The sequence below is a fragment of the Myripristis murdjan genome, chromosome 11, assembly GCF_902150065.1.
Source record: "Myripristis murdjan chromosome 11, fMyrMur1.1, whole genome shotgun sequence".
In the NCBI taxonomy this organism is placed as follows: domain Eukaryota; kingdom Metazoa; phylum Chordata; class Actinopteri; order Holocentriformes; family Holocentridae; genus Myripristis; species Myripristis murdjan.
This window is the reverse complement of record NC_043990.1, coordinates 26559835-26575224: the sequence shown is the minus strand read 5'-3', so window position 1 is coordinate 26575224 and position 15390 is coordinate 26559835. Positions and strand designations below refer to the sequence as shown.

Genomic DNA, 15390 nt, shown 5'->3' with positions numbered 1-15390 from the left:
TCAGCATGCAAGAGATGGAGCTCAGATAGAATTGTTCTCTCACATTTACCTCCCCTTGACATACTAGAACAGCGCCTTTTTTTTTTTTTTTACAAGAGTATAATTTTTATGTTTTCACGGAGCTCAAATAACTCCTCAAACCAAACAAACTTGTTCAAGCAGGAAAAAATAACGTGAATGTATTTTTCACAATATAAAATTCCATAAGACCATACAAAACACTCACTCATACAGTCACAGTTTCACAGTTTCATCTGTTATCATGCTGGACAAACAACATCTCTCTTAACAAATCAAATAGGTCAGCGTTGCCGATCAGCGGCTTGAAAAACAGCTCTGTGACCAAGTTGTGGCTGACAGTTTGAATGGCAGAGGCTGCTAGAAGGATGCGGCTGAAGCGGCCGGTGTCCTCCGGGTGCAGAAGCAGGACGACTCCTTGGAGAGCTCGCTGAGCCTCCCACTGAAGGCCTTCAATGAATGGCAAAGCTCTCAACGCTTGAACATCTGCACAGAGGAAGAGAACTTTTTGTTATTGTTTGTATCCAGTCATGACAGGTTGCAAGAGTACATTGCAGAATGAGTAACATTGCTTTTGAGGTAGCCACTACCAGTTAACTTAGTTGGCTGCTTTGTGCTATGTATTTACCTGGGTTGAACAATATAGCACCCTTCAGGTATGCGTATTCCTTCGGGCTGAGATCCAGGTTCCAGAGTCGGTGCAAGCAACTTTTGAGTTTGTGAACCTGAGCAAGAGTCGGCTGTGGTCTTCTCTCTTCCGCCTCCTTCTCCGTCTGTCCCTGTCCGAGCAGGATCTGTCGCAGCATACTTGAATCTGGTGCATCCGTCACTTCAAACTCTATCTTTTCTTGAGCAAGCCCCAGAACAAAGAGGGGAACCCAGCAGTCTCTTAGCAAGGCCACCTGATCTCCAGACGGAAGGTGACTGAAAGACGGTAAGCTTCTCATAAAGCAGACGGTTTTGACCAGCACGCTGGATGCAATCTGACAGGAGGCTTTAGGGTTCTTCAGGCATGCAGCCCTCCTCTGCTCGCAGTTACAGCTGTGCACTGTGGCATTATGGTTGAGTTTGTTGTCGTTGAGGCGGCTGCTGTCCCTCCAGCTCAAGATGTTGTAGAGGATGGTGTGAGGACGCTGCTCTCTGTAGCCTGGGCAAGTGCAGTGAGCGGTCTTCTCCTCCAGAGGAAACATCGTGGGCGACGTGTCCTCAGTCAGACTGTTTTTACAAAGAAAAACTCAGTCAGTGGATCAACAGGCGTCTGTCACTCTCTACGCTCAAGCCCAGCAGCCTTCCACTATTTATACAGGATATCACCTGTGACAAGTCAGCCTTGACCCTCCCTCTCCAGCTTGAGCCTCCCACATTCAGAAAAACACAGTGACCCTGGACCGCTCATGCAGACACAGCGAGGTTCCCTCCACGTGGAGGCGATAAGGCAAATTAAACTCAACAGTTGCGCTGGGAAGGGAAATACGGGAGCTGGCAGGGTGAATGACATTTATCATGTTTGTCTCAGTCATTAACTCAACCTGTACCAGTCTACCAAGGACTTGACAGGGTCAACGCACAGGCTGCCAACTGACCTCTCTTCCACTTGCACCTCATGTGCCAGTTTAGTTTGACATTTAAAGTCAGGATTTTCATTTTGCATGTGTACTGAAGATTACACCTGCAGCACAAAACTGGCTTGAGGATTGCTTAATTTGCTTTCTTCATCAGGATTACCTGACTGTAATAATCACAGTTTGCGTGTAAAATCAGTCCTTAGCGCTTTGTTTCAAACATTTCCAGTCAGAAAAATGAATTAGGATTAAGGATGGGTTGATTTGGTACAAGTGGTAATTAAAGACTTCAGTACACACCAACACAAATAGATGAGGAAATGGGCAGGAAATGACCCCTGAAAATGAAATGGAAATGTGAATATAATAATCCAGCATAGAAGGCTAGTAACAGTAACTCCTTTTCCAGTTCAATTAAGCTTGGACAGATATGTTATCTGGGCCACAGAGAGAGCTACGTGCTCTCGGTCATTGGCAGTGATCATGGTTATCACTGGCTAATCATATCAGTGTGACAATAGGAGGTTTGATGTGGCACTAAATAAATTGGACACTGGTCCCAAAAAAAACAAAGGAAAGAAAATCTTAGTATCTTAATATGCAACATAGTTATGAATGCTGGAAGGCACTGCATGACAAAAACTTATTCTTATTTTCTCAATGCTTGACTGTTAAACTAGACAAGAGGAAGTAAGGCTTCTAAAAGTTATTTTTTTTAATAACTGAGTTGATATTTGAAAATTGAGTTTATAAGGGTATCTGTTGCCTTTGTGGTTGCTTAGTTTACCTTAGTTTAAAATATAGGAGGAAACTCTTGAGGGAAATTCATTGATGCTGAAATTATTTCCCTCACTTCTGTACCTTTTAACCTCTTACTTCCATAGGTGATCAATTAAGGTGTGAGCCGTTATTCCTGGTGTTTGGAAATATTTTAAAGCTGGTATGTTTACTTTCCATCCTCTGAAGGCTGTCAGGTGAATATTTGCTTGTCAGTTTTAGTTCAGGTTGAGTTGTGCTAAAGTGGGACAACAGGAAACTGGGACAGTCAGGCCTGTCATTTTGACTAGCCTACTTTAAAACAAGCAGGAAAGCAGCATTTCAGAGTTTTTAGAGTGTCATTATTTTGGAAATACCAGGCCATCAAAATTGTGTGCATGCTCTATGAGCTATAAAAATAATTCAAACTGTCAGCATTTTTATCTAATTGGTGTTGACAACAGAATGAACAAAGCGTGGTTTTGAAATACTGTACATCGATCTTCCACATTCTGAGTGTTCTTTAAAAAAAGAAAGAAAGAAAGAAGCAGAAACATTAAAATATCAAATAATTTTCATCGGATCATAGATTTCACCCGGAAGTAGTTCTGATATTCTGTACAGTTGTGCTTATTTCATTTTATGATCAAGCAGTCTATCAATCTGACTGTCTCCCACATTAGTTGTTTTATTGTAGATATAAGTCTTTAGCACTCACTGCTTGCAAATGCAGACAGCGTGTTAAAGAATTTGTGCAACTCCATCGCTTGTCATTTAAACTGGACAAAACAATTTTTTGCTGTAAACTTAATGTGAGTAAATGTGGAGACCAGTGTTCTAACTATGCTAACAAACTGACTAATAAACTCATAAATGAAAAGAAACAGTACAAAGGTAAGTTTTAACTTATTGAGGCGCTCCCTTGTGGTGCAAAATGGATAACATAAAAATGTGTAGTAAAAACTGGTTATAATGCAGCATTTAATCTGATTGCCAAAAATATGCATTTTTTTGGGTTTGAAAAGTACCTCTGAAAAAGCTAGAATACAAAATATTGTGCTATTGTAAGGAGCGGGTGAGATAATTTTGCTGTGATTAAAAGAAAGAACATTTTTCTCACTCATATCAACACTGCTTACTTCATGTATGTGAAATCCACGATACACTGTGTAAATACAACAGCTTCAGAGTTGCTGTAAGGTATATTTTTTCCACTTTGATGGAGCTAGGCTAATGACTCCCATAGGCTTCAAGTCTTTATGCTAAGCTAACATGAAATGCTACCCAAAGGAGCCGAACCAATAGACGCACAGAAGTGGAAATGGTGTCCAACATCTTGTCTCAGTCTGGGTAAGTCAGAAAAAGGGTATTTTTCTCAAAATGTTGGAGTATTCCTTTAAGTGTGCCAGACAAATTAGCAATCGTGAATGTTTTCTCTCTGATCATGAAATTGGGAAGGGACTATGAATTGGTCTCCATCTGTTAATCTGTCCATCAATCTCTCAGTCATTGCTGATGAGACTGATTAAACTGGAGGGACCAGGGTGTTCCAGTATTTCCATGATAACACTAATTGATCCAAAGGTGAGCTACAATTACAGGACAAATGAAGGCCACCGCATGTTTGTTGGGGATTATAGATCGGCCCCAAGTCATCCATCCATCCACACATCCCATAATACCTCACATGTCACTGATCACACTTGGATGAAACTGCAGGGAATGATGTGTGTCACTGCTTCGTGCCATCATTTCAAAACTGCACTGAGTGGTATAGAGGGAAATGCTCGCCTTGAATGTTTGTTTTTTGGGTTTTTCCAAAAAGGGAAGAACGCTGCACCACATTCACAGATTACACTGATCAACCCAACAGACGACATTATTATAAATATTTCATTCAGTCAGTATGTCAAATCAGGACTTACATGGCTGCTCATTTAGATTACAATACATTACAATAAATATTTTCTGTCATTGAATGTTTTTAACAACTATTTAGAAACACACTCTCCTACACATAATGTTGCCGAACTGAAGTTAAATGTATTGACATTTCCAGTTTCAGTAACTAACAAACACACACATACAAATAATGGTCTTCTATATATTACAATACTATTTGCAATAAAATTAAAAATTAAATAAAATACAGGAAAAAATAAATGAATAAAAAATAAATGATAACTTAAAAATAAAATAAATTGTCTATCCTAGTTGACATATTATGATGGGGTAAAAAAAAAAAAAAAAAAAAAAAGGAGGCAACAAAAAAAGCAATGTTCCTTGTTAATTATTTTAAATATTAATTCTCTAGAAATTTCTACTGCCAGTGTCTTCTGAACTCTTGGCCCTTAGCCTCAAAGCCAATCCTTAAGCATTATTGGCGTTTTTCGGCCATCACTCAAAATCTATTCCGCTGATTGGGCGAAATAAGTATGGGCGGTGCTTGTTTCCCGGAAGAGTGAGCGGCGTGACTTGGCTTCACGTTGTTGCTATCTTCAAGTTTCCAGCTGTCATTTTTACATTTGTCATATTGTTCACTTGCTGGTCAGTCTACCAGAATGGGCGACGATGAGGAAAAGTATGACGGGATGTTGCTCGTTATGGCACAGCAACACGAAGGAGGGGTACAGGAGGTAAACAGTGCTGTGGCTAGCTTACTGTCGCTTCCGTGCTAACGCTGAAGCTAATGGAGTTAGCCTGTTAGCACCTGGGCATACCTTGCCAGGCAGCACTCGCATCCAAAAACAAGTTATAATAATATATATTGTTGTTATAGTATCCACATTAACACATACAAGCATTCCACACTTGTAGTAGCAATGTCTGGGAGCGACCTGGTCCTTACTGGTGTCGCTCTCTCCTGTGTGGGGAGACAGCTAGCATGTTCATCCAAAAGTCTGTGTGTTTAATGTTGCTTTTTACTGTCGGCTAATGAACTTACAGGGGAGAACGTAACCCAGGACTTTTTAATAATGATGGGCTTGCTGTGCTAAATTCGGCACCCGGTTTGTCCATTAAGTAGCGCCTGATTTTTAGTAAAATCTGGGTTGAAATATGCCTCCACCCTGCTCGCTCTTGCAGCAAGATGGTGTGAATGACAAGCGAACCAGGTGAAATTAGGTGGGAACACTGCTGCTTAGGTTACCGGACACAAGCCGAATCAAACAGTGGCCCCCTTACATATTCGTGAAAATGTCAGGTGCCTCCTAAATTGTATGTCCCTACTTCAGTAACCAAGGAAACGTGAAACTTGATAAATTTCTCAATGACATCTGTATAGTCATAGGAGAGGGAACGCACATACCGGATGTAAGTTGGATGGCAAGATGCGTAATCAACAGTAGAGATGGTTTAAGAGAAAACCATAAGATTGTGGTTGTGTTGTGGAGTAAACTAGCCTTAAGGTAGACAGGGAGGAGGCTAGACATTGGCATTTACAGGGATGGATGTGAGAGAAAGTAGGGCTGTTTATCTCCTGATCCAATACTATCAAGATACTTGGGTGCCAACTGGATATGTATTAAGATTCTACAAGTATTAGATTTTTTGCAGTTTTTGTTTTTTGAATTATCCTCCAATTTGTGGATGTAAAGTTTCATGAGGCTTTGATGAGGCTACTGTGGGAGCTAACATCATCATACATCACCTTTTACTTGATTGATTCTGAAATTATTTTGTTTCCCAACTTTACAAGAAAGAGTGAATCTCAGGGCTATTGACATAACGGCCTTTTATATTCTTAATCATATATGATCATACCAACATTGCTCAAATGCAAGTCAGTCATAACCGTTGCTTCTGAATGTTTGATCTATTTTCTCCTCTTGACAGTTAGTGAACACATTTTTCAGCTTCCTTCGCCGCAAGACTGATTTCTTCACTGGTGGAGAAGCAGGTGCCCCAGAGAAGGTGAGCGGTACAGACCAGCAGTGCTACCTGCAGCTTCAGTGATATTTGATACTCTGCACACCATCTAACCCCCCCTCCTGTTCACATCATTTCTTTCAGCTAGTGAAGGAGTGCTTTGCCCACCACAGTCAGCTCGCACTGAAGGCCCACAGAGAAAAACAGAACAGACAGGAGAAGGAAAAGAAAGAGAAGGCAGAAAGAGCAGCCAAACTGGCAGAGGAGGAGAGGAAGAAGAAAGATGAGCCTAAAATTCGGGAACTGACCGATGAGGAGGCAGAAAAGCTTCAGACTGAACTTGACCAGGTGAGGCCTGGATGCTTTGATGCTCTGCCACATTTGACACACTGGCATTGATGGGTTACATATATTCATATTTGTGTGTGCCATGCTTTCAGAAAAAGAAGCAAGAGAAAAATGAGGCTACGGTGACAAATGCAGAACACACCACTGACAAGGCAGACAAAGAGAAGGGGGTGAGAATTTGACTGATTCTGAAGTAAAATGTGAAGTATTTACCAAACTAGAATGTGTTAGTTGAGTTAATTGCTGAAATGTTTCCTCAGTCGGACTCAGAGGGAGAGGAGGATGAGAAGGACAAAGATAAGCTGAAGCCCAATGCAGGCAACGGGGCCGACCTGCCCAACTACAAGTGGACACAGACGCTTTCTGAAGTTGATGTAAGTGCCTTTGCCTTTTGGCCTCAATAAAGCTTCGATATGTAATTTGTGAATGTTGCTTTGGCATGCTGGACCTGTGTTTACCTAGTTCCTTCACCTTTGCACCATAAGACAGCTCTCGTGGACAGTAATGTTACACGTCCTTGTGGTTTTGCGTAGTTATCAAACCAGTCAGGCCTCACACGTGTACCTTCTGTTCTATTTTTTCCCTTTTTTCCCATATTAACAGCAATTAACTAAACATGGAGGGTGAAAAATAAAGTCTGTAAATGGAGCAGCTAATTTTTTTCTTTTCATCTTTATACTGTCAAACATCAGGCTGTGGTAAAATAATTTTCTCACCATTTCTTTCCTGCTCTTAATTGAGCAGGATCTTAATTATTGCCTTATTGTGAATTTAGTTTTACTTAAAAATCCTCACAATTAAGCTGCGCCCAGTTTTACAAGTTATAAGCTTTTGTTTGCAAATAAATTTAAGCAGTGTTACATGATAGAAGAACAATGGTTTGGTTTCGTCACATTATTAGTTTACCTGAAGTGCTGTCACACAATGATGAAGGGAGGTATATAAATCATTTCTTTATCATCACACAACACATACTCTAGCATTTTATAATAAATCACTTTGTTGTTTGAGCAAATGTTTCTATGTTTGAAATGTGTTAAAAATTATTTTGTTAATGTTGCAACCTCACATCACCCCCCCGGTGTAGTTAAAATGTCTCATCTGGAGTGATGACAAGTTGTCAAAACTCAGTCCAGTAAAAAGCTTCTTGTGAGTCAATGCTCTGAACACGCCCGCCTGTAAAACTAAACCCTTGCAAATAGGGTTTTGTCAACATGACCGCCAACCAGCAACTTCCAGTGACACTGCCTGCCAAGTCTTGCTTTGTCCTTTGTCAGTGTTGAGATGGCCAGAAAGTAGAAGTTTGCAGGAGTTTGCAAAAATGTAATATTAACACCAAATCTTTCCACAGCTGGTGGTGCCTTTTGATGTGAAGTTCCGCATCAAAGGTAAAGATGTGGTGGTGGACATCCAGCGGCGCACCCTGAAGGTCGGCCTGAAGGGACATCCTCCCGTTGTCGAAGGCCAGCTCTACAACGAAGTGAAAGTAGAGGAGAGCTCCTGGCTCATCGAGGATGGAAAGACTGTCACCGTCCACTTGGAAAAGGTACAGGAAGATTTGTCTTTTGTGCTTTGGACTCATAGTCCTGCAACTCTATCACAATAATACTGCGCAGTGCTCTGATAATATACTTTTACTTCAGATTAACAAAATGGAGTGGTGGAACAAGATTGTTGCCACAGACCCGGAAATCAACACCAAGAAAATCTGCCCCGAGAACTCAAAGGTAAATGGTGTAAAAAATCTTTGGGCATGTTCCTTTTCTTTTTTTGTGTGTTCTTTTTTTGTAACTGCAGTTGTACTTGAAGCTTTAGAGGTTAAAAAGGTTATGAAAAATATATTTTGTCTGTCTCTCTGATGCCGAGCAGCTCTCGGACCTGGATGGCGAGACGCGTGGCATGGTAGAGAAGATGATGTACGATCAAAGGCAGAAATCAATGGGCCTGCCGACCTCTGAAGAACAGAAGAAACAAGACATTCTCAAAAAGTAGGCACACAATGCTTTATTCCCTCATCATGGAACATCACCGAAGAACTTGCTGTGATATATTTTTAGGTTAGCTGTATTTTTAGGAGAAGGCCAGTGCATTTTGCTCACCTTGACTTTTACAAGGTCTTCTTATAATCAATCGTCAGTGTGTCAGCTAGCGTCTTCTGCCTTTTTTTTTATTGGCTAACTCAACACAGGAGCTACTGTATATTGGTGTTAGTTTAACTGAGGCTTTATGGTGTGTAAAAGTTTTATAAGAATGGTGAAATTGAAAGCTGACTGTCTAGTTCACCTTCAGCGTCGCCTATTTTCCACTCAAGGCCAGGCTACTAGCTGTAATCAGGGTAATAAAAGATAGTGAAGGCGTCTGTACCAGCTTCTCCCAAGCACCAGCAGTGACCTCATCCAGACACATTACTCTTGGATCTGATTAGAAATTGGGTCTACTCAATCCTCACGTCTCCTCAGTGACATTTTGTTACTATCCACAATTCTTGAGTTTACACAGTTAACATTGCTTTATTCTGCTATTTTATCTTTTATTTCTATTCAATTTTCTTGGTACGTGGTATGCAGGACATAGGCCCCTTATAGAGTAGCTATTTGATCAGATTTTAGAACATGTTGCTGCTTGAAGCACTATACTGTACCAGTGATTTTGAATGTTTGGCCCATTTACTGCAGTTTATCCACATTGTACATTACAACAAACCATGTTGCAAATCATGGGTGTGTACTAAAGGGTTTCACAACATATAATATTTTCAGATATGAATTTTTGTTTGAAATATCATCCTTACGATGTTCTGCCTCAGCAGCTAACAAAGTCATCACCTTTCATAAACGACAGAATTGATAATTGGGTGCGGAAATTAAATCTCAAGTAATCGAAACCCAACAGTGCTGCTGCTTTTTAGGAAAACTGATGTGGATGACTTTATTATGGTGATGAAGAAAGTTTGAAGTCTCTGAAAGTTCATTTCCATATCGTGCTGAAATGAACGGAAACCAATGGCTTGAAAAAAATGAGGAAAAATGATATCAGAGTTGTAAGATACGACTGCTTGCTTTGGGAAACGATTAGCAGAAGCTGTAAAGTTTGTAGATATTGCACTAAACATGCAATCACTGGTATGGACCTTTTTAAATTGGCATATTGCAGACACTGATTTCTTTGAAACCACGATAACTTTAATGCACTACGATTTAAAGGTCATAAGCATTTCTTGTTATGTGAATAAAAGTACACTAAAATAGAAATATGTGCTAGTAAGCCAGTGAATTACTTAAATTACCTGATTAAAGCTGTTGAAATGTGTCATTGTGATTATGGTGGGACATAGGAGAGTCCTAACATTCAGTTTGTGAAATCAGTCATTGTAGGAACAGTGGGCCTTTCCCTCCTGTGAGTCAGTGGTCCTCATGACTTATCACCAGGAATTACAGGGAGCAGTCGCTCTCAGATAAGAGCTACGTGTGCGGTAACGTTGGAGCTGTCACAGACGGATGTGGAGGACAGTCTCTTATCACTGTCAGTGGTTAACAACCCCTCTTTCCCCTTCTGTTGGTCACAATGGAGGCCAAAGGCAGGTTACTCCTGTTCAGCCTGGCCTTACAGCATGTGTCTGCTATTATTTTGACCTCCACTTCCTTTCTCAGCTCATTAAAGCAGCGTATAAAGATCTTGTATACTTTTTATTAGGGTTAAACAATAGTAGAAACACACAGGCACAATGTCTCCTCCTCAGGTTCCATCATTGTAATCTGAAACAACTTGCCTAAAAAAAAAAGACTGCGTCACGCATGGTGGAAGATGTTTACTGTTGCCTTGTTTCTGACTGTGACGTCTCTTGTGTCTGCAGGTTCATGGCTCAGCACCCAGAAATGGATTTCTCCAAGGCCAAGTTCAGCTGAGAGTCGCTGCGGTCATCCTATAGTAACTAAATCCATGATGCCTGTGATTCATGAGAATCCCCATCAGAACCAGCATCAGGCGCTGAGCTTGCTGCTAAACCACCCCAACCTCCTGCAAACCCCCCCCACACCCCTCTTCGTCTAGAAAATGTATTTGTGGACTTCATGTATTGAGTTGATATAGTTCATGTCATTTTTTTGTTTTGTTTTGTTCTTGTTTTTTTTTTTTTTTTTTTTAACACATGATGAGCTTGATGACTGTAATGTCCATATTTCCCTTTGCATGTGTTCTGAATATTTGAAGATGATGTCTGGATTTTTTTAATAAACTCAGAGTGAAAGCCAGTGATGTGAATCATGACTCCAAATCCTTTAGAAGAAGTCATCCAGTGGAAAGGAAAAAAAAAACCAAAACCTTCAAAACGAAACACTTCAAGGCTGTGAGGGGTAAAGTGTCAATTCAAAGCTTTTACCTGCCTGCTTTTATATTTTTATTGGCTATGAATTTAAGAGTAAAAGTTCAAGATTAGCCTTTTTACCAGCCCTCAGAGTCAATAACCTTGGGCATGTTTTGTGTTTGGACGACATCCAAGAGCCACCGACAACGTGTTTTTCCTGATGTCACTCACCAAGGTTAATTGCATAATATGGCCTTAGAATGTTGATTACTTTTATTATTTTTTTTATTTGCACTGACCATATTATTGGTCAGATGAACTGTCATAATCCCTCTAACTTCATTAATGTGTGAGACCTGCCTTTACAACACTGGCTGTTTGAGGGCAGCCAGTACATTCAGGTTAAACCTAAAGGTAAAGTGTCTGTTCACACGCCTGACTTACTGTTCAGAGCATGAATTATTTTTAATATATTTTCAGTGGTTAGACCAGATTTTGAACCCATTTATCATGAATGCTGACTCACACACTCCAGTGCATACACGACAATTGGCTGAACGCTGCACTCTGAAACACTCCAGTTCACAAGATCCAACTTCAGAATTTTAAAAACATTTGGGTCGAAGTGGTTTTTGATTTTGAACCACAAGGGAGCAGTGTTTTACTTCCAGTGTGGGCAGCTGGGTGTGGTTTTGGGCAGTAATGCATCTAGTAAGACTTATGCAATTAATACCCATACTGTGTAGCTTTTAGGAGAAAAATACTGTGACCACTGCTTAAAAGTACATTTATGTGATACCTATCAATGAGTGATAACTCAGGATTCAGCCTGTGAGTGTGCCTAGTTCATTTTTTAGTGGTTGCGTGTCCATATTTGTAAAGTTACCCCAACATAAGCTGTCAGTTCACCTTTATCAACACTTATGCAGGTATTAAGAGTCAAGTTTTCTCCTCACGTGAGTGCGGGGACTGGCATGTCATTCTGAACACTGGGGATAATCAGCGTGCTTTTACAAATGAGTGAAAGACACGGTTTCTCACTCAGACCACAGTGGATATCATGCATCTCTGCTAAATGTTACTGCAGTGAGGACCAGTTTGCTTACAAGCCTTTCCTGCTTGTGTGACTCTCCACAGCTAACTGGACTGGCCTGTCAGGATGGTGAGAGGATGTCGCCATCATGGTGGCGGCTGTAGGCGACATACATTAGCTTATGCTGGCCAGCAAGTCCTCCTAATGTGTGAAATTGCTCGTGTAGTTCAAAAACACTGCCGACGTCTGCGTCATCTGGGCTGTGGTTGTTTTCCATAAATTGATTTCACAGTGCAGGTTGACATTTTTAACCATTGATTTTTAGGCCGTGTAGTATTGACCACACTATGGGGCATATTCCTTCAATAAACAAGTTGAACTTTTATTTATTGTGTCCCATGGACATTAGTTTGATAAAGAAGGGTTCTCTGATGACTGTGAATTGTTCTAGTGAACACCTAGGGCAGGCACAGCTTGATTTACATTTTAGGAATGGGAAAAGAAGAGCATTGGACCACACTGTTCAATACTTGATTTAACAGGCCACTGAGGTCAACTGGGTCCAGCAAATAACAGCCTGAGTGAGTTCAGAGTGAGTTCAAATTAAATCGTACGTTTGTAATGGAGAGAAAAGTGCAAACAAAACTCAAAATTGATTTTGAAGACAAATCATGGGAGCATTAAGGACCAAGGTTCTCTCTAATTGTAGCTTAGTGACCTACTTCCACACTGGCTAAATGATATTTTCTCAGTCCTCTGGAATTTCTGTAGTAAATTGAGTTTTTGGTTTAAAGAACAGTAAATATAAAGCATAGGCATAGCTTAGGGTTTAGCACTTTGTCACCCCAGCAGCAGCCCAACATAGATGTTCCAGTGTTTTCATTAACTGCTGAAACAAGGGAGGAGAGGTTAAGCCAAAGTTCCTGATGGGATGGGGGTGAGTGGGATTGGGGTGGGGCAGCTGGATGACTCTGCAGAGGTTGAGGGCAAGGAAGAGGCAGCGTCTGCTCAGCTGAGAGCAATGTCTCACCCAGGTACCAGAATTTCTTCATTAACGAAGACACACAGACATCAGAGGATGGGCTTTGGGGTTTTGGGCGGACGAGGGGGTGGTCTGCAAACACACCGGCCCCACCGCTGCGCTGACTTGCTGTTCCAGACTTGACGACTTGTTTTTTGGCAGCGGCCCCTCGTAGATCATCCAGAAGGCCCTGTGCTTTGACTCACCATCATAATCCTGGTGTTTGCAGAGCCTGCCCCTCTTTCTCTTCTCCCATAAGGCCGCTTGGTAACATATTCCTGGAAGAGGAGGGATACGTTAAGGGACAACCACACACAGATGGGCGGCGGGGTGGCTTCTCTTCGATTTCTCAGATTTAGACATCCATGGTGTCTGATTGAATGAAGTGACAGACGGTCCATCTCATGTCCTGTCAGCACACATTACTTTGTCAAAAAGCACCTAATCATACACTTGAAGTACACCCAGTGATGTAGTTAGAAATAAAAAAAGATAGTAAACTATAACCTCTAGTCAGGGGTCACCATAAAGCAAACCACAAGGTTTTTTCCAATCAATTGGCCTTGTATGTATTTAAAAAAGAAAGGCTATGTGATGTTGGATTTATGTGTCTTCAATTACACATGCAAACTCACTGATGCAGATGGAGAACAGTGTAGGGCCAAGGACGGAGCCTTGTGGTACCCCCTTGGTGACAGGCAAGGACATTATTAGTTTAATTCTCTCACTAAATTTGATACCTTGAATTATCACCTAACAAAGGTGGATGAATTTTTATTTTGGAAAAAAAAAAATCACTTTAGATGTGTTTATCAACCACTACATCCCTGCTACTACTGAAACTAATAATATGATAGAAAAACAATGGAATCAGATTTATAGTACCCACAAAACAATCATCTAAGAAAACATCCTCTGCATCTGCTGTTTGTCCAGGGTGTCCTCTTGGGTCCTGGGCACACTCTGTAAAGCGTATTTGGAACACATACACACACTCATACACACAAACACACACTTTCAGGGGCGGAGAAGGGGCTTGTGTGCAAAGCTAGCTTCCAATTGTCAGTGAAGTGAGGGCCAATAGAGGCTGCAGGCCAGGGTGTACAGAGCAGATGAGCCATCTTGGAAGACAAAGGCTTCAGTCAGTTCAGTGTCCTCAGATCCACACACACGTCCCATACCTGACCGGGCAGAAAGGCCCCCGACCCAGCAGGACCTGTTTACTGCTCCAGACTGAGCAAAGTCCATCTGCAAACATCCTCTCCTCCGAGTCGGAATAAGTGCCCATAAACAGGCAATCACACACACACACACACATGCACACACGCACACACACATAGCAAGAGAGAGCATTTCAAGGGAGCAAAGAGCTTAATTCAATTTTAAGGATTTTTGACCTAATGTAGTTACTGAACAAAACTACACAGTAACAGTGAAGGTGATGAATCAGATATCAGAAAACTGATATATAAGAAATGCATAGCGTTTCTTATACTGCATATCAGAATCAGAATATATATATATGATTTATCAGAAATGCTATGCATATTTGTTAAACCCAATTGGATCAGTCGCCTAAGACACCTAATGTGATCTAAATATGATGATTATATTTACAGATACATACATTATATGTGTAAAACCTATATGTAAATGTGCCATGTCATCCTCTTTAATGCACTTGGCTTGAGGTAAAACTAAATATTTCTTACTCTCTTTAGCTCTGATTAGATTGCTACTGTTATTATTCTGTATGTTTTTTTCACACATGTAACTTCAGTTTTCAAAATGCTCAGTACGACACACTGATCAAATGTTCACGCTCTTATAATGGTAACATATATAGTTGAACCATGAAATACATGGCAGTCAATAAAACTCTGTCCACTCCAACTGTGTATAACTCAGCAACTGCATACAGTGGAAACCTTTTTCTTTTTTTCTTTCTTTCTTTCTTTCTTTCTTTCTTTCTTTCTTTCTTTCTTTCTTTCTTTCTTTCTTTTTTAAGAATCAATGGCAGGAGACTAACAGCATTTGGAGCATCCAGCCACTATCCAGCACTCAGTAACAATGAGAGGAAGAGAGCACCACTACTACAGAACAACTGGGGTGGAGTGGAATATCTTTTTTTTTTTTTTTTTTTTTTAGCATCCCTTTAAAAGAAATCACACGGCCTAATTCAAATGAAACAACATATGACCACTGTATAACAGTGCTGCATCTGAAAATGTATCCTTTAAATTATTCTTTACTGGCTTTCTTTTAAGTTTTTAAAGGTAAAAACATTTTAGCAGTGAAAACTAATGCTGTAAGATGGTAAACTATGAGCTGGCTGAGCAGATTCCTGTGAACAGAGCCTGGCACAAAACTCGGCAGCCAGTTTAAAACAGCATTATTACAGTGTGGAGTCACAAGAGAAGAAATCCAACTCAGGGATGTGGTGGTAACAGAGCATCTCACTGAAATGGATGAACTTCTGACA

The 15390-nt window shown here is 40.7% G+C and overlaps 2 protein-coding genes across 2 annotated transcripts; one reads left to right on the top strand and one right to left on the bottom strand.

Moving 5' to 3' along the window:
• Positions 1-188: 188 nt before the first annotated feature.
• nr0b2b (nuclear receptor subfamily 0, group B, member 2b) lies at positions 189-1227 on the bottom strand. The gene is made up of 2 exons (XM_030063964.1): positions 647-1227; positions 189-504 (listed from the first exon to the last, which is right to left on the bottom strand). Exons 1-2 carry the CDS (start codon positions 1206-1208, stop codon positions 251-253), a joined length of 816 nt encoding a protein of 271 aa, XP_029919824.1. The 5' UTR covers positions 1209-1227; the 3' UTR covers positions 189-250.
• Positions 1228-4773: 3546 nt separating this feature from the next.
• Positions 4774-10801, top strand: nudc (nudC nuclear distribution protein). The gene is made up of 9 exons (XM_030064399.1): positions 4774-4972; positions 6171-6248; positions 6348-6551; positions 6644-6721; positions 6812-6925; positions 7903-8097; positions 8195-8278; positions 8421-8539; positions 10405-10801. The coding sequence occupies exons 1-9, from the start codon at positions 4898-4900 to the stop codon at positions 10454-10456; spliced, it is 999 nt and encodes a 332-aa protein (XP_029920259.1). The 5' UTR covers positions 4774-4897; the 3' UTR covers positions 10457-10801.
• The last annotated feature ends 4589 nt before the right edge of the window (positions 10802-15390 follow it).